General features: G+C 40.3%; 3 protein-coding genes across 3 annotated transcripts; 2 read left to right on the top strand and 1 right to left on the bottom strand.

Moving 5' to 3' along the window:
• Positions 1 to 1,688: 1,688 nt before the first annotated feature.
• On the top strand, positions 1,689 to 4,467 carry LOC139455459 (protein unc-93 homolog A-like). The gene is made up of 3 exons (XM_071237010.1): positions 1,689 to 2,534; positions 3,300 to 3,567; positions 4,202 to 4,467. The coding sequence occupies exons 1-3, from the start codon at positions 1,689 to 1,691 to the stop codon at positions 4,465 to 4,467; spliced, it is 1,380 nt and encodes a 459-aa protein (XP_071093111.1).
• A 7,135-nt stretch (positions 4,468 to 11,602) lies between these two features.
• LOC139455460 (protein unc-93 homolog A-like) lies at positions 11,603 to 15,571 on the bottom strand. The gene is made up of 3 exons (XM_071237011.1): positions 14,726 to 15,571; positions 13,211 to 13,478; positions 11,603 to 11,886 (listed from the first exon to the last, which is right to left on the bottom strand). Exons 1-3 carry the CDS (start codon positions 15,569 to 15,571, stop codon positions 11,603 to 11,605), a joined length of 1,398 nt encoding a protein of 465 aa, XP_071093112.1.
• Positions 15,572 to 20,588: 5,017 nt separating this feature from the next.
• On the top strand, positions 20,589 to 23,499 carry LOC139455461 (protein unc-93 homolog A-like). The gene is made up of 3 exons (XM_071237012.1): positions 20,589 to 21,434; positions 22,485 to 22,752; positions 23,131 to 23,499. The coding sequence occupies exons 1-3, from the start codon at positions 20,589 to 20,591 to the stop codon at positions 23,406 to 23,408; spliced, it is 1,392 nt and encodes a 463-aa protein (XP_071093113.1). The 3' UTR covers positions 23,409 to 23,499.
• The last annotated feature ends 865 nt before the right edge of the window (positions 23,500 to 24,364 follow it).

Genomic DNA, 24,364 nt, shown 5'->3' on the forward strand with positions numbered 1-24,364 from the left:
CTAAAAACATGTGCAGTGAACTCAATGTAATTGTCATAGCATTGGGAATCATGATCACAAGCGTGGTGTATTATGTAAATTATGTAAATTGTTTTGAATGTCAACCAAAAGCTTTCTGGAATGATTTAACCAGGTCTTTGACTGAAAAATCTTGACGGGAAACTACCTGTAGTTGTAAGCAAATTGTTTCTCTCTGTGAGATTTGAATACATGCTACAAAGTACGGTAGAGAGTTCAGAGATGTAGGCGGCATAAGCCGTTGGTGACGGTACATTTTTCGACATGAAGGGGAAATTTAGGATTGGAAAATCTAAATTATCCTTCTTGTCGTACAGCTTGGTACAGAGCCTGGCACCATTTTGACTTTCACTGTGTAACCTGGATGACTATGTTTCGTTTCCCGACGGCGTTGATTGTTGTAATCCTCTCGATCATTGTTTTTGCCTGGCCTAGGATTATGTGTATACTCCCCAGGGAGCTGAGAATGAAACTCGAGTGCACAATGATCCACTGACCAGAGAAATAATGTTAAGCATACTGGCATGCGTAGAAAAGTAATAATTATTATTTACAGATCGCGCTGACGAAATAATATATAAGGATCCTGTATGCATATACATAGCTATCTGAATGATACAATACAGTGAAACGTTTACCTATTAACAGCTTTTAAAATGTAGGTTGTACATGAATGTGAAAAGATTGGTATAAATGTAGATTTAAGTTTTGTTTGTGAGTTTAGGTGAAACGCTCTATCCACTAGATAGAGGGGTGTTCGTTTCTGTGATAGAATACTTCTTGTTCTTTTTCTGACGTTAGAGAGTTCAGAGATGTAGGCGGCATAAGCCGTTGGTGACGGTACATTTTTCGACATGAAGGGGAAATTTAGGATTGGAAAATCTAAATTATCCTTCTTGTCGTACAGCTTGGTACAGAGCCTGGCACAATTTTGACTTTCACTGTGTAACCTGGATGACTATGTTTCGTTTCCCGACGGCGTCGATTGTTGTAATCCTCTCGATCATTGTTTTTGCCTGGCCTAGGATTATGTGTATACTCCCCAGAGAGCTGAGAATGAAACTCGAGTGCACAATGATCCACTGACCAGAGAAATAATGTTGAGCATACTGGCATGCGTAGAAAAGTAATAATTATTATTTACAGATCGCGCTGATATAACTGGATCATTAAACGTTAAACAACATCCACTCCCTCACATACTATTAGTTATTGTTTATATTATATCTTGCAGACTTGTCATGGTCATATTAGTATTTAATTTATAACATTCCGTTTACTGTTGATGGAATAGAAATGTTTACCAGAAGATAAAATCAGAACTGGTTCTAGAAGTCAGCATATATATTGACTTGATGCTCTCGTTCATCATAGTATATATGCCTAGTCATTGCTTCGCATGACAGCTTCGAGTACCATATAAATATCAACTTTGGAGTATCACGTGTGGGTATACAAGCCTATAGGAAATAAATCATACGTACCATCATACTACATGTATATAATAAATAACGTATTTGAGAACACATTCAGGCGACAAGGGACTGGCATTTACGAAGCCGACACATTACTATCCACTTCGGTATAAAGTAGAATACGGCAGCTCGGTGTCTTTCTGCAGATAAAAATACCATTTTCTATTCTTCAGGATTCAAGATACAGGGACAACTATGGGTCAAGAAGATGGAAAACAGGCGTCGTCCTTTGATGGGAAAGAAACCAGAGGTTCGGTTGTTCTTTCCGTTGCTTTCTTCGCAGCATTCACAGCTTATATGGCAATCCAGAATCTGCAGAGCAGCTTGAATCAGGCAGCAGATCTTGGCATCATTTCCCTGAGCGTGTTGTACGCATGTATAATATTTTCTGGAATCTTAGCTCCGGCTGTGATCAAATTTCTTGGAGTGAAAAAGTCTCTGATCCTGTCATGGATATGTCACATCCTATACACAGGCTCGAACTTCTACCCAACATTCTACACGTTGATTCCATCATCCATCCTCCTTGGTGCAATATCGGGCTTCATGTGGACTGGTCAGAGCATCTACATCTCTGTGTGTGCCTTTTCCCTTGCCAAATCTACAGACAAGACCGAGTACGATGTTCTCAGCAAGCTGAACGGCTTGTTCTTCACACTGTTTGAAACGACACAAATAACAGGGAACCTTGTATCATCACTGGTTCTGCAAACAGGAACCTACAGTAATGTGACTGGAGGAGCCGTGTGTGGACCAGAATATTGCCCATTGTCAGTGAATGGAAGTGAAATAGCCACCCCAGAGACAAGCGTGGTGTACATTCTACTCGGCATCTACCTTGGATGTGATGTCATTGCTTTGGTCGTCACAGTTTTCTTCCTACCGCCTTTGCCTAAAAGTAACTGGAGTAGCAACGCCAGCTTGAAGCAATCTCTCAGTTCCTTCTTTGTGACCCTCTTCAAGAGCAAGCTGATATTCCTGGTTCCTTTCATCATGTTCCAGGCGGTGGAACAAGCTATTCTATGGGGAGACTACACAAGGGTAGGTTGGAGTTGTTTTAGTCATTGTATCATCATGAGATTGAGTATTTTTTACGCTGCTTTTAGTAATATTCCAGCAATATCACGGCGGGGGACAACGGAAATGGGCCTCACACATTGTACGTAATGTCAGGAATCGAAACTTGGTTTTCGGCGTGACGTGCGAACGCTTTAACCACTTGGCAACCCGACCGCCCCGATGATATTGAGCATTGTTGATCAAGAACTTATCAAATTGTAAGATCTATAAATCCTATGAACGTTTTTGGTTGCTGTATATTTGCTGAACGTTTCGCAAAAGGAGAAGGGTCGGCTGCAGCAAGTTAGCATTTCTCGACATGTTATTTTCCTTCTCAGACAAATGTACATTCAGATTTATCAAGTCTTCTCTGCACTTTCTGATCAGGTTGTTAAGTTCCCATGATAACATTTGACCTCATAAATTGTTTGACGTCATGCTAAGCCAGATTGTTAAAACCGTCGTTAAACCAAATGATTCATTCACTGCTTCACTCCCCACCCATCCAATGATTATTACCCATGTTTCCGTATCGTAAAGTATCATATGTTAGGAATAAATGATATCTATATGAAAAAATATTTAAAATATATATTATTCCAAATACATCATATTTGTTATTACAGAAATACACGAGGTTAAAAAACTATAAATTCTATACTGCCATTTTCCCCATGTGACGTTACATATTCACTCACTCTCTGTCCGGCGTAAAATGAGTGATGAATTTTTCCATTTTCTTCGCAGTCCTATGTCAGCTGTACTATCGGAATACACATGGTTGGTTTCATCATGGCAACGTATGGGGCGGCCACTGCTTCCTGTGCCTTCGTATTCAGTCGCATTGCGAAGTACATTGGACGTTACATTCTCTTCTTCACTGCTGCTGTCTTACAAGGCGGGGTGTTTGTAGTTCTGTACATATGGACCCCGACAAGCGAGGACACAACCTATCTCTTCTTGATTCCGGTTGCATGGGGTCTTGGAGAAGGTATTTGGCAAACACAATCCAACTGTAAGTTTACCAGATTAACTTTCCTATGATTGAACATGTCTTTAATCCGGAAACCCCGCTTATATGCTGGTATATACAAATGAATATAACTCACAAGGAAGGGGGGATTCTGTACGCTGCAGGATTTTTATCATACCTTGTCCTTTTAAAAAAAGACCCATGAAGATCCGGGGTAGAATAGGTCTTAAGAAACCCATGCTTGCCGTAAAAGGCGACTATGCATGTCGTAAGAGGTGACTAACGAGATCGTGTTGTCAGGCTCTTTCTGACTTGGTTGATTCATGTCATCGTATCCCATTTGCGTGGATGCATGCTCATGATATCAATCACTGGACTGTCTGGTCAAGACTCGACTATTTACAGAGCGCAATCATATAGCTGAAATATCGCGGAGTGCTGCGTTGAACAGAGAACAACACAGAAACAAACAAACAAACAAATACATGCAAAAACAATGCTACCCAATGATCACGAACAGTCCAACATTATGCACTCTCCTAAGAAATGCTGTGTAGTAAACATCAAACCAACTACGTTTTGACCTATGACAAGTTCACTTCATGATGCATGCAATCTTTCACAAGTTTCATATCGATTGAAAAGTAGCTTAATGTAACAAAATCTTTCATTTCAGCCCTCATTGCCCTCCTGTTCCCGGAGAAGAAGGAGCCAGCCTTTGCCAACTTCCACACTTGGAAAGCCATCGGATTCACACTAACGTTTATACTCAGTAACTTTCTGTGTTTGAAGACCAAACTGATATTCGTCATGAGCCTGCTAGTGGTTGGTATGACGATGTACACTGGTGTGGAGATTTATAACAGGAGATCTCACGGAAGTGACGTCACCAAATCGGAAATTAAAATGGAGGACAAAAAAGAATCGAAAACTTCCTTGTAACCACATTTTGGCCTCTTCATAATTTTGTAATAATTTAATAAAATTGCATAGATGACACTTTAAATTATTTACGTCGCAAAATATATTGGTTTTTTTAAAAAAAACGTCAACTCCAGAGAAAAATAAGTCTCGATATCTGCCGCAACAGATTCCATTGGACGTTAAAGCCAAGAAAGTTGTGAACATTATATGAATGGATCACTGAAAATCAGTGTTGACACCAGGTGTTCGCGACCGCCTCCGTGCTCTAGTGGTAGAGCGTCCGCCCGGAGAGCGGAAGGTCCGGGGTTCGATCCCCGACCGCGTCATACCAAAAGACGTTAAAAGATGGTACTTGTTGTTACCCTGTCTGGCGCTCGGCATTAAGGGGCTAAAACAAGGTCGGCTCAGAGTCAGTATACTGTGTCTGAGTGGGGTATTCATGTTAAACTGCGGCATAATATCTCAGTGAGCTAGCACTATAAATCGGCATCAGTCCGGACTAGTACAAGCAGCCACACACACACATACACGTACATGCACATCGCTATATAAGTGCAATAATCTTGGACGCGACGTTAAACCCAATTTCACCTCACCCAGGTGTTCGCGAAACCACTTTGGCTGAGTGGTCACAACCTGAAAGCATGACTCGACTTTGTCTTCCTTCAGAACATGTATGTTTAATTGATAGGTATAGATCCGCCATTGGTGTATATGGGGAAGGTATATTCTGTGGAGGGGACCGGGAATGTTATTTTTAAACAAAACGACAAAACACTTTCAACAATCAGAAGAAAATTTTGCCTAAACGTAGAGTCAAATGTACGATTCAGCCTGTAGTATGAGCATGCACTAAGGCATACGCGTGTGTTAATGTTCTCGAGCATCGGCATCACATCGTCGGAACACATAGTCATTCATCTTCCCATTGCACGCGGCTATTATAAGGGTCTTATTACTGTACAACTTGATTTAGTCACGATATGGCTGAAATATTGCCGATGTGACTATAAATCTTAACTCACTCACTCACTCACTCACTATTATAAGGGTCACTATTCAACGTGACGTCACATATCCCTATCCTATGACGTCACCTAACAATGGGCGTGATAATGGCCCGTCGTCAAGCAATATGAGGGCATTATCAAGTTACAGTGGCCCGCTGATTTATGATAACATGCGGGCGGTTTAATGATAATTCTATCCATTTTAGCTATAATATGTAATATCACCGGTTATTCTCCAGACATGCATTGAGCGCGAAGTAGGAAAATCTCCAATAATTGTTCTCCCCTGATATGAACGTCTCCCGGTGTAGAGAGCGTTAAAAGCAGCAGCACTAGTCTTAGTCATGTATATAACGCACGAGGTTTTAGTTAAATGTTAGAAATATATTTCTACAGCAACACACAGACTTTACTTCGGTGACGTCAAGTGACCCGAGCAGAGTACAGAATCTAAAACTGTACTCTTCCTTGTGGAATGCGACGGTGCTAGAGTCACATTGAATATGTAATAAATTGAATGAAAACATTGCGAGTATTTATTTCTTTATTCAGCAATTTAGGTACAACTATTTGGATTCACTCTTAGGAATTGGCCCGTTATAGGGTGCCAGTATCTGAAAGAAAGTCCCCAATATGCGGAAGTAGTTCTTCTCCAACATGCGACACTAGGTCGTCAATACACAAAAGATATAGGCTTCTCATTCCAACGTATATATATATTATATGTTGGATATATGTTGTGTAATGGAAGTCAATTTAGGTTTAATTGAAAATAAATAAAATATCAATTGTAATATTGTTTTTATGAAACATTATCAAATAGTGATGATACCAGGTGTTCACGAGGTGAGCGTATCCTTTCCCATCGATGTCACCCGTCACAAACACACGCAAAGGCAAGTTAATTGTTCACCTGCAAAAACACCGGAACAAATGGAGACATCTTCTTACCGTCACTGCTTCAAGAGATAAAAAAAAACATTTTCTTCTCATAATTTGTTAGGACAACCAGCATATCAAACGAAAAAATGTATTTCTTTTTAAACCTGAAGCCACATTATTCCCCGAACCCCAGAATATCAAATAATTGGTCGCTTACCTAACAATACTACATGTTCTGGTATGTACAACATTGAAGATCGAGTGTAAAATATACTACTCAAAATTTGATAAGGATCGTAGATATTTTTCTGAATAAAAAAACAAAATAACTGCATAACTGGCAATATTGTGTACAAGTGAAATCAAAAACGTCTCCAACACACTTGCACGTGCATTTCATGCCATGGGAAATGCGTTTCACAGCACAGTTCATGCTTTTGCTACCATTGCACGATTTCCAATCAGGCAACGGTGTCTGATTCATTCTGAAACTTTAAACTCAATTGAGTGTTTACACTACGTTTATCTATGCAATGCCCCCTCAACGTGTAAGGCGTCGCCTGACGACAGAACAACTGGGCAGATGTATTGGAATGCTTGATGCTGGCTATTCACAACGTGACGTTGCCAATGCACTAAACGTCAGCCAGAGCGTTGTAAGCAGGGCCTGGTCCCGACAGCAAAATTTTGGTACAGCAGCACACCGACATGGGGGTGGTCGTCAGAGGTCGACAACCCAACGCCAAGATCATTTTGTGGCTCTTCAGGCACGACGTCATCCCTTCTGGACAGCAACCAGCCTACGTAACGACCTCCTGAACGCCTCGGGGGTGAATGTGTCCACTCAGACGATACGGAATCGTCTTCACAATGCAGGTCTCTACTCGAGAAGGGCATGTGTCCGAATCCCCCTGACTGTTCGACACCGGCGGGAGCGATTGGAATGGGCTGAAGATCATGTCACTTGGACACGGAACGATTGGGTTCCAGTTCTGTTCACCGATGAGTCCAGGTATTGTTTGGACTTTACAGACGGGAGGCAGCGGGTGTGGCGACGACAACGTGAACGTTTCCATGATGTCAACATCAGTGAACATGACCGTTATGGTGGTGGTTCCATCATGGTCTGGGGTGGAATCAACAGAGATGGAAGGACAGATCTTCATGTCCTGGAGAGAGGAACAATGACGGGGGTGAGGTACCGGGATGAGATCCTCGATGTGTACGTCAGACCCTACGCTGGTGCTGTTGGCCCTGAGTTCATCCTGATGGATGATAACGCCCGTCCTCATCGCGCCAGGGTGGTTGAGCAGTACCTTGAGCAGGAGACAATTGTCCGCATGGATTGACCAGCGCGCTCGCCGGACTTGAACCCGATTGAGCATGTCTGGAACATGAGCCAGGTTGCCCTTTCACGCCGTAGAGCACAACCCACGACTTTGGCAGAGCTCGGACATGCCCTCGTGGAAGAGTGGAACAACCTTCCCATTGGGAACATCCGGGTGCTTATTGACAGCATATCTCGACGTTGTCAGGCAGTCATTGATGCAAAGGGAGGTCATGCTCGATATTGACACTTCATCGACTAAGTGTAATGATGGACTATCCCTCAAAACTGTGTAATTCTTTCTCTTGTTTGCTGTTAACATTTTTTAATAAAATGCCTTTTAAACATTCCATATTGATACAAGTTCATGCCGTTCATGAATTTTCATTCATAACATGATTAAACACGTTTCTGAGTCAGAGTCATGTCTTTTGTTATGTTTGTGGTAACTTACACACATATCACCTAGTGATCCTTATCAAATTTTGAGTAGTATATTTAACCAGCATTTATCAAGTCTTCTCTGGTTATGTCGTGGTTGTTTTGCCCGAACAGTGTTTATCTCGTAATTAATCTGCGGCCTCAGAACCATCATATATTCTTGTAGTAATCCCTATGGGGATCGGGGAATGTGTAGGTCCCTATGTCGTACCCTATGTCTGTGGTAACAGTCGACTAAACTGAGAAAGCATTGGTGGTCGTAGTATTCAACAGGATTGACTGTGTGTCGTGATTGCCTTATTGAGTATCTTGGAGAAGAAGAGGCCCTAAGTATTCCATGTTTGTTGTTCAAGTTGACCGAAAGGAGGATTGGGTGGTAGCAATATATGATTTCGCTGATTGTGTGTCCTTGTTTCCAGACAGCGTGGCTAGTTGCTCGTGCAATATTACGCAGGATTTAGACTTGAAGACTAACGTGTACAGGTCGTCATGACAGCTTGAATATTGCTAGGGCGACGTTATACGACATTCACTAAATCACTTATATCTAGAAACCTTAATTTTCACATTATTCGAGAGTAACAATGGCTACTGTTTGAGATACATACCTGATAACATTACAAGAAAATAACACTATTTAAACACCTCTTGACATGTTCTATTGATAGGAATGTAAATTGTACTTTAATAATAAATGATATTGCTTTCTTTTAGTATTCTTGTTATCGTATGTGAGCTCGGATTTATGTACATACGCGTGTATGTATGTATGTATGTATGTATGTATGTATGTATGTATGTATGTATGTGTGACACTGTGTATGTTTGTGTATGTGTATGTCTGTGTGTGTGTTTGTGTGTGTGTTGTGTGTATGTATGTCTGTGTGCGTGTGCTGTGCGTGTATGTGTGTGTGTCTGCGTGTTGTGTGTATGTCTGTGTGTGTTGTATGTCTGTGTGTGTTGTGTGTGCATGTCTGTCTGTGTGTGTGGTGTGTTTTCGTCCGTGTATGTTTATTTGTGTTCATCCGTTTAAGTTAGTGTGTGTTCGTGTATGTTAATGTGTGTTCATCCGTGTATGTTATTGTGTGATCGTCCGTGCATGTTCATGTGTGTTAGCACATTTAAGACATTGAACAGTGTGCATACTAAATTGTAGTTGTTTGTATTTGTTATTGCTCGATGGCATCTTATATTGTCAAGAGACCGCTGACACCAAGAGATTCCATAAGGATGCAGAGATCTCTTGTTACGAACAGGAGAGTGTGTTTCAATCTTAAAAGTATGAAATGTCATGCACTATTCACAGGGCATGAATACTTTCCTTCACATCGTATATCCCAAGTTTAAGAAAACGTGTAACATGGCGATACCACGTTAATTAGATATTACGTTGGATCAATATTTATCAGGACAACACAGAGAGTTCAGGTTGAGAGAGGGTGCTTCAGAAAATGATTTAAATTTTCTGTATGTTACAATGCCAAAAACAATGTTGGGTTTTCAGTTGTGCGGGTTTAGAAGTCAATTCAAGAACTTATTACATAGACTTTGAACCCTCCGACTAACACCGCCGGTTCCAGGTTTTCGGTTCCATGGAATTTCTGAGCATCGAAAACTAAATAAACCTCGCTAGTTTGAAAACACGAAAGTCTCCTAAATGACTCTCTGATATTTGCAGAAGCGCATGTTACCTATTCTCAATACTGATTGGTGAGTTGAATCGATTTAACGTCACATTGATTCTATCTTGAGAACAATACAATGTGACGTCATCCATATAATCATGATGTCACAAACATGACGCCTGGTTGTTGTGACGTTCCTCGGTATCGACATTTGATACAAGTAATTCATGTTATTCTTTAAAAACACTGAGTAGTGAGTGAGTGATTATGATTTTACTACGCTTTTAGCAATAGTCTAGCAATATCAAGGAGAGGTAAACCGGAAAAGGGCTTCACACATTGCACCTATGTGGGGAACGAACACGGTATGTCAGTTCGCACTATAAAACAGGCATAAGTCTGGATGAGTACACACGTGCATTCACGACATAAAAGTGCAATAATCACGAACTCGTTCCCTCGTATTTGTAATACACAAGTCACATTAGTCATTCTGATTGTATTCGCTGTTTCTATTCATTACATTTCATGCAAAGATTTCTTTCATTCTGGGGACCCCTGAAGATCCGAGGTAGAATACGTCCTCAGCAACCCATGCTTGCTGTAAAAGGCGACTATGCTTGTCGTAAGAGGCGACTAACGGTATCGGGTGGTCAGGTTTTCCGACTTGTTTGATTAAATAATTATTAATTCAAGATTAATTCAACAAAGCCACAGAATCAGTCCAAGGAGATTTGAATGCGGTCAAGATTTTCATCTTTTGTGTCCAGAACATCTTGTGATATGATGTGTTAGTGTAAGGCTGATTTTCGTTCTCAATGGGTGGCACAGGATTGAAATCGCTTTGGTTATTCACTCCATTAGAAGCAAAGTTATTTCTAAAATTATAAAACCATTCAATGGTTCTGATATTGTTTTGAAAACCATGATTGTTTATATTCAAATATGTTAGGGTGGACCGAAACAACTACGAATCATTAATGCATCGTTCTAAACATTTTTGTTTATGCCCAAAATATTCTCTTCTTTGTTGTTTACATGTACCATTATTCACACTCCTGATTCTATTATATTTTTCCAACGTTGGACCATCATTATGTTTGCTTAAACTATTCAGTAAACCATCGTGGGGTTTTTCAGTTGTTCACACTCGTCTTCAAACCACCTTTAAGGGACCGACCGTCTGATATACTGAGGGGGCTTGGGCTTTTGTATGGAGGCTGGATAACGTCAGCTACAGATGCAAAAAAAAATATTTTAAAATCAAAACGATGAGCCCAAGTAGTTTGTCGTTACATACTCAGCATTCACCTGATGAAGGAAACGTGACAAAGAATAAAAGAAGGTGCTATCCATAAAGGTGGTATGTGTTCATGTCCTTCAAAGTTCTAAATGCCTATCAAAGATTCCAAACAGCATAGTTTTTGGAGAAATGGAGAAATTGGTTATTTTCACAATGTTTACAGTTCACAATGTTTTATAAACTCAATGACACAAGCAATGAAGGCGATTCCGTCTGTGATACGATAAACCCCATTGTTGTAGAACGTCAGTCATTGACTAAGCCTACAAGACTAAGACTCTAATATGTTTAACACGGAGTATAATTTCTAAAGGAATTCTTCTTACTTTAATAGCAGTTCATGATCGGAACTCTCAATATAGGCGTTCAAAATAAAGATGCTCCATGAAGCCACAATGGACAAAGTGATACCTCATTCACTATGTCCTAATTGACACAGTAACCGTTCAATCATAGGATCCTGGCATGCCCAAGGGAAGCAAATATGTACAACTTGTATCAGCGCCTTGGCCGACATGGCCATCGGTTCTCCCATTATACAAAATGACGATAACGGAGGTGTACATCATGTTCTCCTGGGCTCATCTATCTTCCGTGATGTGACAGCTGTTAGAGTTACAGGGTGGACAGTAGCTGTGGCTGATGCATTCTGATGAACTTTCGCATAAATCTCTACACCTGTGTACATCGACATAGCCAAGGCTAACAGTACCAGCGCGGAAATCAATTTTGTCTCCAAACACAGAAAGTTACTGAGTACAAGCGACAGAGTGAATCCAAAGGATTTCCATGAGTGGAAATTCGCAAAGGCTGCCTCCTTCTTATCCGGGAACAGGACAGCAATGAGAGCTGGAAAAGGAATATTATATTATTAGTATTTACTACGAAATGTGTTACAATTTGCCAAGCTGCGATTACAAAACCAATTAATATTCGTTTAAATATTGGTAAGTACAAACAGGATAAAATAAACTGCGAAATAGATATTTATGTTGGGGCAGACAAAGTTATCTTTAAACAATTTGACTTTGAAGATTATTGACATTAGACAGTGACTTGCATGTACCAAGCCTTGTTATATGCCCTTAATGCCTAGCTCCAGGTACGGTAATATCAAGTATCACCCTTTAACCCTGAGTCATGTGCATGAATCCACTTGTTTCACACAAAAAATCTAATAAAATCCTAATGATTTATGCAAAATATTATGTTATGATATTGAGAAATATACATGCCAAAGTTCGGTTTCCTTAGTCCGGCAATTTCACAGGAGAGGTTTACAGAGGCAAACGTTTGAGATGAGATTGCTGAGAACTGGGCATAAGTGCATGTTTGAATGTAGTCACAAGATATTGTGTTGAAAGCTACTACAACTACCTACACAGACCCGTGATGTTAAAGGGTAGAATAGGTCTTCAGGAACCCATGCTTGCCGTAAAAGGCAACTATGCTTGTCGCAAGAGGCAACTAACGGGATCGGGTGGTGAGGCTCGCTGACTTGGTTGATGCAAGTCATCCTATCCAAATCACTTGATTGTCTGGTTCAGACTCGATTATTTACAGACCGCCGTCATATAGCTGGAATATTGCTGAGTGCGGCATTAAACAACAAACAAACAAAACAAAAAATCATATAAGGTGTACGTGTATCAAGTTGATCAGATGCCCACCTTTGGGATTTGACGTTAGAATAGGTCCACAGCAACCTATGCTGTGAGTGGCGACTGAAAGTGTTTAACTTGCTAAAATGGGTGTCATCGTACCAAGTGGCGTGGCACATTACTCACTGAATCAATGACTGATGTGCCTGGTTCAGTATCGATTGTCGTAAGAGGCGACTAATGGGATTTGATGGTCTGGCTTGCTGACTTGGTTGATGCATGTCATCGATCGCAATTGCGTGGATCGATGCTCATGATATCAATCACTGGATTGTCTGGTCTAGAGTCCATTATTTACAGTCCGCCGTCATATAGCTAGAATACTGCTGAGTGCGCCGTTAAATAACAAACCAACAAACTACCTATATATATATGGCACATATCATAATATTGAAGCACAAACGGATTTCACAATGATCGTGGTTAAATGGCCCTAAATATAACATATAGCACCAAACAAAATGGACAAACATACTGAATATTTACTATAAAGTTAAGTGTGGTATGCTTACAGTTTGACTGAGTTAGCCATATTCCTTCCCCCATTCCCCAGGCAAGGGGTACTAGGAAGATGTACTTGGTGTCGTCGCTTGTTGGCGTCCACAGAAACATCGTTATAAACACCCCACCTTGTAAACCGGCAGCAATGAAGAAGAGAATGTAACGCCCAACGTACTTCGCAATGCGACTGAATAGGAAGGCACAGGAAGCAGTGGCTGCCCCGTACGTTGCCATGACAAAACCAACCTTGTGTATTCCGATAGGACAGCTGACAAAGGACTACAAAGAAATACACAAATACATCACACACAGTGTTATCCTCAACATAATTGTGGCTGCTTATTTTTTAGATGAATATTGATGAATAGTAGAACAAATATGAGCATGTACCGAAATCTGATTTTATTGTGTTGTTTGGAGCTTGTAACCCATCAATATCTTGAATAATCAAAGCGTATGTGTTCTGCTTAGATGTATAAATAATAATTTTCTAAACATCAGAATGAGATCTTTATGTGATTCGGTAGACTCAACTACATAAACACTGTGCTCAATATCTACTTCATGAAACTACGGTTTATTTCTCTTCAACTTACCAGCTGTTATTTAAGAACTGACTTTCACTTTGTGTGAATTCATTGAGTATGAACCTCCACAGAGTGACGTCAAACTGTATGAACAACGTGAAAATCAATTCTTATAATTATTTATCGCAATTTCATACCTCAATCTCTTACTTCGTTTAGGGAACCATCATGCAGTCAAACAATCTGACGTTTCTCAATGCATACTAAAACGCTGAGTTCAAGATTAAAGTGTCTAAATGGTCAGAAAGTACGCTTCTGTATGTATTCGTGCTAGGGAATTCCCAGGGGTTCCCCCAGGAATGTGGAAGTAGTCCGCCAGTGTTTACGTCATTTTCTAGTGAAAAACGTATGAACGTCAAATTGTGTCGTTCATACACTTATGAACGTCAACCTCACGGTCATGTGACCTACCTCTCGTCCAATCGAAAAGCCATATAATCGTGTAAGCTTCAAATAAATAAAATTATAATGTGATGAACGCTGAATGTAACATGCTTTGTTTCAAAAGTATCATCTCGCTGTTCACTTTTGCGTGCAAGCAAACAATGCAAGTGCACTTTACAAATGATGTTGAATGAAAAGCCTTGTGAACATGGACTGTTTGAATATTGAAAGACATCTGTTTTAAAGAAGAAACATATCTGCAGCTAAAAGAAGGAAATATGAATTTTGTTTGTTCATTTTTTGGTTTTGTGTGTCGACATGCTATGGGAATCTCTAATTATGGTTTCAGCACTTTAAATTGACTTTGTACAGTGCGGTAAGATGATGTGTTATTTTGGCCTACCCTTCTGAAGTCATCAAGTAGTATAACTTTTTTCCAAGGAGGTAATGAAGCTGGAAAATAACAGTAAATAACTGAGGCCCCCTCAGGTTTAAACATTGCTAAACTTTGACCAATCTCATCACGATACAATGGCTGGAGAACCAATAACTTACCTTTGTGTAGTCTGACCATAATATGGCTTGCTCCACTGCCTGGAACATTATGAAAGGAACAAGGAAAACCAGCTTGGTGGTAAATAGAGTTACGAAGAAGGAACCGAGAGATTGCTTCCTGCTGACGTTGCTGCTCCAATCGCTTTTCGGCAAAGGTGGCAGGAACACAATTGTGATGATCAACGCAATAATATCACATCCAAGGTAGATGCCAAGCATAATATACACCAGACCCATCTCTGGTGTGACAATGTCAGTCCCGTTGGATGCCTGAGGGCAAAAGTCAGACCCACAAACAGTCTCCCCTGTTCCATTACTGTATGATCCTTGTTGGAAAATAAGAGACGACACAAGGTTGCCTGGAATCTGGGTGGTTTCAAACACAGTGAAGAACAGTCCATTCAATTTACTTAGCACAGTGTAAGGAGATTGTCCTGTAGAACTGGCAAGGGAGTTGGAACAGGCGGTGACGTAGGTGCTCGCACAAGTCCACAATAAACAAGAGATTGCGCCAACAAGGACTGAAGAGGGAATCAAGGTGGAGAAAGCTGGATAGAAATTGGAGGCAGTGTACAAAATATGACAAACCCAGGAAACAATAATTGAGCTCTTCACACCAAGAAGTCGGATAACAGTTGGAGTTATGATTCCAGAAAATATCATGCACGCGTATAACACACTTAATGAAATTATTCCTAAATCTGCTTCTTCGTTGAGACTGCTCTGTAGGTTCTGGATGGCGACAAACGCAGCAAAAGCCCAGAAGAAGGAAGCTGATAGTACAACACAGCTTCTTGTTTCTTTGCCCCCAAACGAACCTGGCTGTTTCCTTGTTTCGTCAGCCATTGCTGGACAAGATATTTGCTTTTTCAGATATTCTGTGTATATGGCCACTGAAGCCTTCTGCTGATGTAGTGATTCAAGCATGTCAAGCATTTCATTGTCATTGTCACAGCACATAGGACATGCATGTCTATGGATAGTAATGTCCCCGAAAGCGTGTCATTGCATTTCATGATAATGACACGGCGCGGACAACAGAACAACACGTGCTCGCCCTTAACGAAATCAGCTGTATATTAGTACAGCACACGGTATACTTCGGCATGCTTGTTTTGCTGTTTAAACTTTTCAGAGGTTTGGTTTATTATTGATTGACCATGATTGACTGAAGTTAAAACGTTCTTGTGGGGACTAGTATAGGTCCCCGAGACGATAGAGCTTGTCGTAGGAGGTAGATTAATTTAATTGGTAACATGTCTGAATTGACTTTTTGATTGTTATTGAATAATATCAGATCATCGATATACCTGAAGCTCATTTTGACTTTGACAATCCGAGCAGAAATTCCGATTCACATGCATAAAGAAACAGATTCGCAAAAGGGGAGCAAAATTATTGCCCTTGGGGATGCCTACCTCTTGTCTGAATGTCTTACCAGCAAATTCGATTCTAATGAAACTTTTATGGACCCTTCTATGTCTAAAATATGTCATGTATAGTCTCCTTTAGGAATTCCGGCGTAGCACTTGTCCCCTGTTATATATGCTTGTCATAAATGGCTCGGGTGATCCGGCTAGGTGACTGCGTGTCGTACTCTGAAGGCGTTGGATGTGTATGTTACATGCATCCCTGCAGGTCTGGTCTTGACTACATTATTTACTGGCCTCCCTCATAAGGCTAGAATAGCGCAATGTGTGGTGATAAACAACAAATAAACACACAAAACTGTTCTTATTTAGAAAATCCAAAAGGAGATATGAATAGATTGAAAGGCTCGTGAGGTTAAGGGCACCTTGCGAGCGGTCATCCAAACAGCTAAGTTGATCTTTGAAATGTGGGGAGAAAGCACAAAGCGATGAAGGTCTAAGAAAATTAAAACTTGGGTCAGCAGTATCTCGAAGACATTGTGTCATCACTGATTTTCATCCATTCATATAATTTTACTGAGTGTGTGTGTGTGTGTGTGTGTGGGGTGGGGGGGTGGGGGGGGTTGGGAGGGGGGGGGGGGTGTTAAGGCCAAAATTGTGCACTTTGGGTTAAAAGCACCAAACTTGGCTCACCTATACACTGAACCATTCCGGACATTTTTTATATGGATCCACCTCAATAGAGCCCCCTAGTGGTAAAAACATCCAAGATGGCCGCCATGGTTGAACTATCTAATGATATCAATACATACTCAATATATCATACTTATCTGGTCCATTTAGACATATATCCATAATAGTGCATGCGGAATTAATTGCAACAGAGCTGTATATAATTCAAATAAAGTTTGCAGCGCCCCCTGGTGGTTGAAAATCCAAGATGGCCACCAGCATGACTGAAATCTCAAATGATATCAATCTATACTCAATATTTAATAGTTATCTGGCCAATATATACAATCACAACAATCCTGTATATAATTCAAACCTAGTATGTAGCACCCTCTGGTGGTGATTAAAGTCCAAGATGGCCGCCGACATGGTTGAAATCCCTCATGACTTATCATAATTATCTGGTCAGTTCATACAATTTATCTTAAGTAACTTTTTCAGGATCAATTTCAATAATGCTATATATAATTCAAATCTGGTATGCAGTGCCCCCTGGTGATGACGAAAATCCAAGATGGCCTCCAATATGTTTTAGTTTTCAGAAATTGTCTATTTCTACAACAGATATAGATATCTTTGGACTAAGGATAAGTCCATACGTTTTGATACAATGAAACATTTATAAATCAAATTCTATCAATTCATATGTATTGTGTATGATCAAATCGTATGGTGGCTCGGCATATTATTTTATAAATGGTCTACTCAGAAATATTCTACCTAGTTAATATTAGATCACCCTAAAATCACTCATAATCATCTGGGAATGGATTCATATCTTAACAACTGGAATGTATGTATACATATTATTTACATTATGGCCATGAATATATGACATCAACCTTTTTTCTACTTAAGGATGACCAGGAATATCGGTTCAATGTATGTGTTTACAGTTCTATAATTCAGTTACAGTAAACACTGTCCTCAAACGTATCACATAGCACTGTACTCAAGACAGGCAGTGTTAAGTTTACAAAGGCTTGCAAGACTTCTTACAGGTGTAGTGTTAGTTTATAACATTTCTTTGTGCCTGACCAAGTGTTGGGTCTTGGGTATCTATATACATGTACTCTCCCAAACCCTGACTTCAAGATTCTGGGACGTTGAAATGTTGTCAATTGTCTGAGATCTTCATGAACAGAGATGATGCCTTTCATTGACCTTCCAAATAAACCAGTGAGAACGACAAACTGCAAATGAATCTGCATATGATGGGGAAGCATTGGTGACTTCAGGAAATACTTCACACGTATCCTAAGTATATGAACTGGTGAAGGCATTAAATCGTGAAAATGTCTTTGAATTCCTAGGGCCTCAGGAAGAACACTCTCGCCTGTTTCAGTCAATCCAACTGCACCGCCATCTCCTTTCACACGGCCATTGAATTGTTCATGTGTCTCACCTTGTGCCACACCAGAGAATGTCCGTTTATTTTGTGTGTCACTAATCCACTGGAAAAATATTCGTGGTACAGCGGTGCGTGTGCTCTACTGTAAGGGGCACATAAATGCAAGCTATTAATATAAAAAGTGATGCTGCAAACTTTGGGAAATCTGCTTTTTGAAATGCACCCACCAGACACAATATGCAAATTTCTTGTTCAAGAACAAGAGGCCAGTAGTGAAACAAGGGCTGAGCAGCTTACTTCGGTGCACTACAGTTTTTGAGAGGATCTTCTGTGTTCGCTTATATTTCCTTATATTGCACATATGTGTGATGTTGTAGCAAGGTGGGTACACATGATGAAGGAATCAGCAAATCTGCCTGAGGCAATCCCAGCAGCACAGATTGCAGTTTTCATTTCACTTCCTTCGGGAAAGTGTCTGACAATCCTGAAAGCAACTATTTCAATATGCAAATCTACCAAACATAATAAGGAACTTCATCATTTAATTAAGGACTGTTCCACTGGATTGTTTCAGTAATTGTGTATAGTGGTTCATCCATGGCAAGCAAATGCATCTGACCAGGATTTAAATGTCCAATTCTCTTTTTTTTTCTTTTTACAAAATTTATTGAATGCTGTATCATAGCAACAGAACATTTTAAAATATTGGCATATCGGAAATATTTGTTGGAGGATAAGTTTGTCTTGTTTTCGCAGTACTTCCTTCGTGTGATATGAGCAGTTTTACTCATGGTCAGGCATTGTGTTAGCACTATCTACGTCTTGGGTGAAAGGTCCTTGAATGAGACACAAGTCATAATCACACATCTTGTAAAACAAGGATGGGGGTACATTGGTATATACTTGGGCTGTTTGGAAATGGTTTTCCTGGTATGTGTATAAAAGAACAGCATGTGTGAAATGTGCCAACAAGATCGCGGTTTTTTTAATACCAAGTAAACTGGGACTTGCTTTTTTCGGTCTCAGTGGTTTCTTTGTGATGATATGCTGGTGCACCGAGATTTCACGCTTTGAAGACAAGATGTTCTGAGATAGTTTAGGATGCTTGAGGATTGTTTTTTTAACTTGGTCCTTCAAATTTCATACTGACTTGAGCTTTCAAAGAGGCAGGTACAGACTGTTTATGGCAGATCTTGCATCAAATGAATAATTTTTAGTACCAAAGGCTTATACATTCAGTAAAGCGTTACCTGGAATTGTTTTGAAGCCAAATTCGATTGAAATGATTGCAATGAACAAATGTTACTGATATTATTGACAAACATTTGACATTTGAAGATTAAGTCATTTTGGCAGTCATGTTGGATTTTTGTCGCCACCAGTGGGCGCTGCACATTAGATTTGAATTATATACAACGTTGTTTCAATTTACTAACATTGACAACATAATTATGATAAATTGAATATAAATTGACATTGTAAGAAATTTTAAACATTTGGGCGGCCATCTTGGATTTTCTACCACCAGGTGGCGCTGCTGAGATGGATCCATATCCAGAAATGTTCGGAATGGTTTAATGTATAAGCGTGTCAAGTTTGGTGCTTTTAACCCAAAGTGCACAATTTTGACTAAAATCCAGCCTTAACCGCCCCAATATTTTTGGCCTTTTACACCCACTGGAATCAAGATGACTGTTCTCCGTCGCTGACGTTATATATCTGCTATTCTAATCTGGAATCCCAACTGAGGGCATCTGATCAATCTGGTCAACAACAGGAAGAAGGGTTAAACATGTACATCCGAAAGTAAGATGAATAGCTACCAAAACGTTTACCTGAAGCCTCCTTTCACATGCCTAATCATTGAGGTCAAAACATAGTATTCACATAGTGATCACAGTATTTAAAGGGATTCAGATAAGAGAATGGTGTTATTGTGTACCCAGCGGTTAGATGCAAGATCCCCTTAGTCATTGTTGCTTAGTCATGGCCATGCTTAGAAACGTCCGTCAACATCCACATTCCTTAATACTGGTAAACATATGTTTGACCTTTGCCTTTTCAATAAATCACACTATCAGAGCAGCTCATTCCTAGGGGGGTTGCCAGGATTCATGTCTATTGTTTATTATGCTGATATAATACTGGCGGGTCTTAGTTCTAAACTTAACAACCCCATGGGAACAAAATGAACTTTTCCGAAATCGTAGATCCGCCCACTGCCACCTAAGACGTTTCATGCACAAGGCTCCTGAGTTGATTTTTTAAGGGAACCGCAGTTTCGCCTTCACACTCCTCGAGTAATGCTGTAATGGACACATTTGCACTTTGAAATTGAAGTCAGTTTAGATTCTTATTGAATCTCCACCCACCTGGCATTGGTATAGTTTATTGACAAAACTATCTCAAAATGAAGAACGAAGAGGAATCGAAGACGTATGCCTTTGAAGGGAAGGAAACAAAAAGTAGCGCTGTGCTTGCAGCTGCTTTCTTTTCGGCGTTTGCTGCTTACATGGCTATTCAGAACCTACAAAGCAGTCTCAATGAAGCGGAAGATCTTGGAATCATTTCTCTGAGCGTTCTGTATGCATGCATTATATTTTCTGGAATTATGGCTCCGGCTGTAATCCGGTTCATGGGAATTAAATTGTCTTTAATCCTGTCTTGGGTGATCCACCTTCTGTACACAAGCTCGAACTTCTATCCGGCATTTTCCACCCTCATACCTTCTTCAATTCTCCTCGGGGCCATCTCTGGTTTTCTGTGGACGAGTCAGAGTATTTACATTTCAGTCTGTTCCTACTCTCTTGCCAAGTCTACAGGAGCAGCCCCCTACGATGTCCTCAGTAAATTGAATGGATTGTTCTTCACCGTTTTTGAAACCACCCAGATTCCAGGCAACCTTGTGTCGTCACTAATCCTACGATCAGGAACCTACAGCAATGTCACAGGAAAAGCTGTTTGTGGGTCTGACTATTGTCCTGGGGTATCCAACGGAACAGACATAGCCACTCCAGAGATGAGTCTGGTGTACATTCTTCTTGGCATCTATCTTGGATGTGGTGTTATTGCTTTGATCATCACGATTGTCTTCTTACCACCTTTACCGAAAAGCGACTGGAGCAGCAATGTGAGCTTGAAGCAATCTCTCATTTCCTTCTTCGTGACGTTATTCACCAGCAAGATGATCTTCCTGGTTCCTTTCATGATGTTCCAGGCAGTGGAACAAGCCATATTATGGTCAGACTACACAAGGGTAGGTTATTTGTTCTTTAGCCATTGTATCGTGATGATATTTGCAAGACATTATGGAAATGTAATATCTATTAATCGCATGAACGTGTCTGGTTTCTGTATATTATGCTGTGTGTTTCGCAAATGGAGAAAAGATGGTGTCGATGGAAGCGGTAAGATTGTCCCTCAGTTGACATTAACTGTTCATCAAGAAGTCTACGTATCTGTGTTGCTATATGTACCAAGATACACTCGCCCACACCTGTGATTTGTGTATCACAAATTACGATGGCATTAGTCTTGTGGTTAAAACGTCGATTCGTCTCGCCGAAGGTCCTGGTTCAATTCCTTACATTGGTAAATTGTGACAAGCCAATTCTTGGTGTCTCCCGTCATGTGTTGCTGAACTAATGCTGAAGATGGCGTACCAACACACTTGCTCACTTAAGTGAGTGAGTGAATGAGAGAGAGTATGGTTTTACGATGCTTTAGCAATATTCAAGCAGAAATAGGCTTCACACATTGTACCCATGTAGGGAATCAAACCCGGGTCTTCAGCACAGCGTCCGGTCTCTGTAACCACGAGGCTTCCCCACCGCCCCAACTTAAAATGTAAAAACAATACTGTTGATATGAGAGTCTGCAGTTTCCCTCTGTATAAAAACAATAGGTATGCAACAGACAGTAATATGCAATAGACAGTATGTATGCAGTAAGTAGTATGTATGCAATAGGCAGAATGGACTTAAAATATGCAATAGACAGTATGTATGCAGTAAGTAGTATGTATGCAATAGGCAGAATGGACTTAAAATATGCAATAGACAGTATGTATGCAGTAAGTAGTATGTATGCAATAGGCAGAATGAACTTAAAATGTGATACTTATGCAGTATTAATACAATAAGCGATATGTTTGTAACAGGTAGAATGAATACAATGGACATTATTTATGCAATAGAGAGTTTTAATACATGAAGCAGTATGTATGCAATAAGAAGTATGTATGCAATAGCCAGTTGGTATTTAATAGCATGGGATGTATCAATAGTCATCGTACGGTCTGTTGCAGTCCTATGTCAGCTGTCCTATCGGAATACACATGGTTGGTTTCATCATGGCAACGTACGGGGCAACCACTGCTTCCTGTGCCTTCGTGTTCAGTCGCATTGCGAAGTACATTGGACGTTACATTCTCTTCTTCACTGCTGCTGTCTTACACGCTGGGGTGTTTATAACGCTGTATCTGTGGACGCCGACAAGCGACGACACCAAGTACATCTTCGTAATCCCCATTGTATGGGCCATCGGGGAAGGAATATGGGAAACACAATCCAACTGTAAGAACCAGGCATTAGTCTCTTTATCTTGTTAACGCTTTTTCGAATGATAAAATCTCATAATTATCAGGGCACAATTCGCTGTGCACATTTGTGCCCTCAAGCCTATTAGAAACGTATGGACGTGGGGTGTAATCTCGGACTCGCCATTATAAAGTTCTTTGTTTGTCAGCACCATGCCCATGAAAGTAAATTTCACCAAAGTAAAACTGACCCAAGGGAAAGAACAGGGTCCGCAGAGTATAGTCAGAAACAGAACAAGGGCATTCATTTAAACGACCGGCATCCATTGACGGCATGACGTCATCTCGGAAAAAATGTCGTTAAAATACTGTTATTAGCGCTGTTAGCTTATACTCATGTTTTGATTTTCTTCAGCTCTGATAGCCATGCTGTTCCCGGAGAAGAAGGAGCCAGCCTTTGCCAACTTCCACACATGGAAAGCCATCGGATTCACGCTCACATTTGCACTCAGTAACTTTCTGTGTTTGAAGACAAAACTTATTTGTGTGCTGGCTTTGTTAGCCTTGGCTATGACTATGTACACAGGCGTAGAGATTTATGCACGAGTGCAACAGAAGCGCACGGAGGTCACAGCTACCACTTCAGTAGAAATTACCTCAAATGGCATAAAAAAATCTACGTTCACAAACTAACACCATGTGCTAGAATACACATTTGACAAGGTGTGTAGTTTCAACATTGTTTGCTTCTCTTCGTTTGTTCAAATCGTTGTCAACCAATGTGGTTCACAAAACCGTATCTGTGATTTCTGGGTATTCAGGTAAGACGAATATAATATCACGAATGATATTGGGGAGCTATCGTTCTGGTAAGCAATCCGCTGAAGGTTCATTTTTAGCATTGTCCAATCTAGCTTTCCCCATCCTATTTTCAGAATGTCAATTTCCAAATATTCATGTTTTATGTGTATTCCTGTTTTTGGTTGTCATGTTGGCTACCTAACAACAAGACAATATGGACGGTTTGATAAAAACTATGTATGAATGTCATACTTGTTGTATTTGCCTTTAAATATAGAGCATGTATCCACTTCACTTCCGGTCTCATTTTGAACCCTTCCCTTCATTATAAAAAAATCTCCACTGAGTCCATTGAACGATTCCGACCATATCATGAGCATGCGTTTATGAATCACTATCAAATAGTGATGCTACTTCGGGTGTGAACGGATTTGTCAATTGTTCAAATACAAAAAAACTGGAACCTAAGGTACAAGCCAAAATTGGAAATGTACTCCACATGTCTGCTATAAAACGCTTTCAAAGCTTTACTGAGGCCTTGAATGATGTAGCCAAAAACAAAGAACTTTCGAGCAAGAGTCGTATGAAACGCTTTGAATTTTCGAAGACCATTTCTTAAATATAAACCATCAACGTCAGGGAATGACAAGTCTCTGTTATCCCGTCGAAATACATTTCATTGGGCGGCAAAATAGCAGTTCAAAAAAAAGATAAGTATCACTGAAAATAAGGTGTTTGCGAAAAGGGTCAGTGTTTCTGACTCTCATGTCAAAACCTTATCATCACTTTTTATTCACGCAACGACGTCAACTGTCGTATGTGAAGTATAATTTATGATATTGACTCAC

This window comes from Haliotis cracherodii, unplaced genomic scaffold (assembly GCF_022045235.1).
Source record: "Haliotis cracherodii isolate W230 unplaced genomic scaffold, xgHalCrac1.p SCAF_11, whole genome shotgun sequence".
Classification (NCBI taxonomy): domain Eukaryota; kingdom Metazoa; phylum Mollusca; class Gastropoda; order Lepetellida; family Haliotidae; genus Haliotis; species Haliotis cracherodii.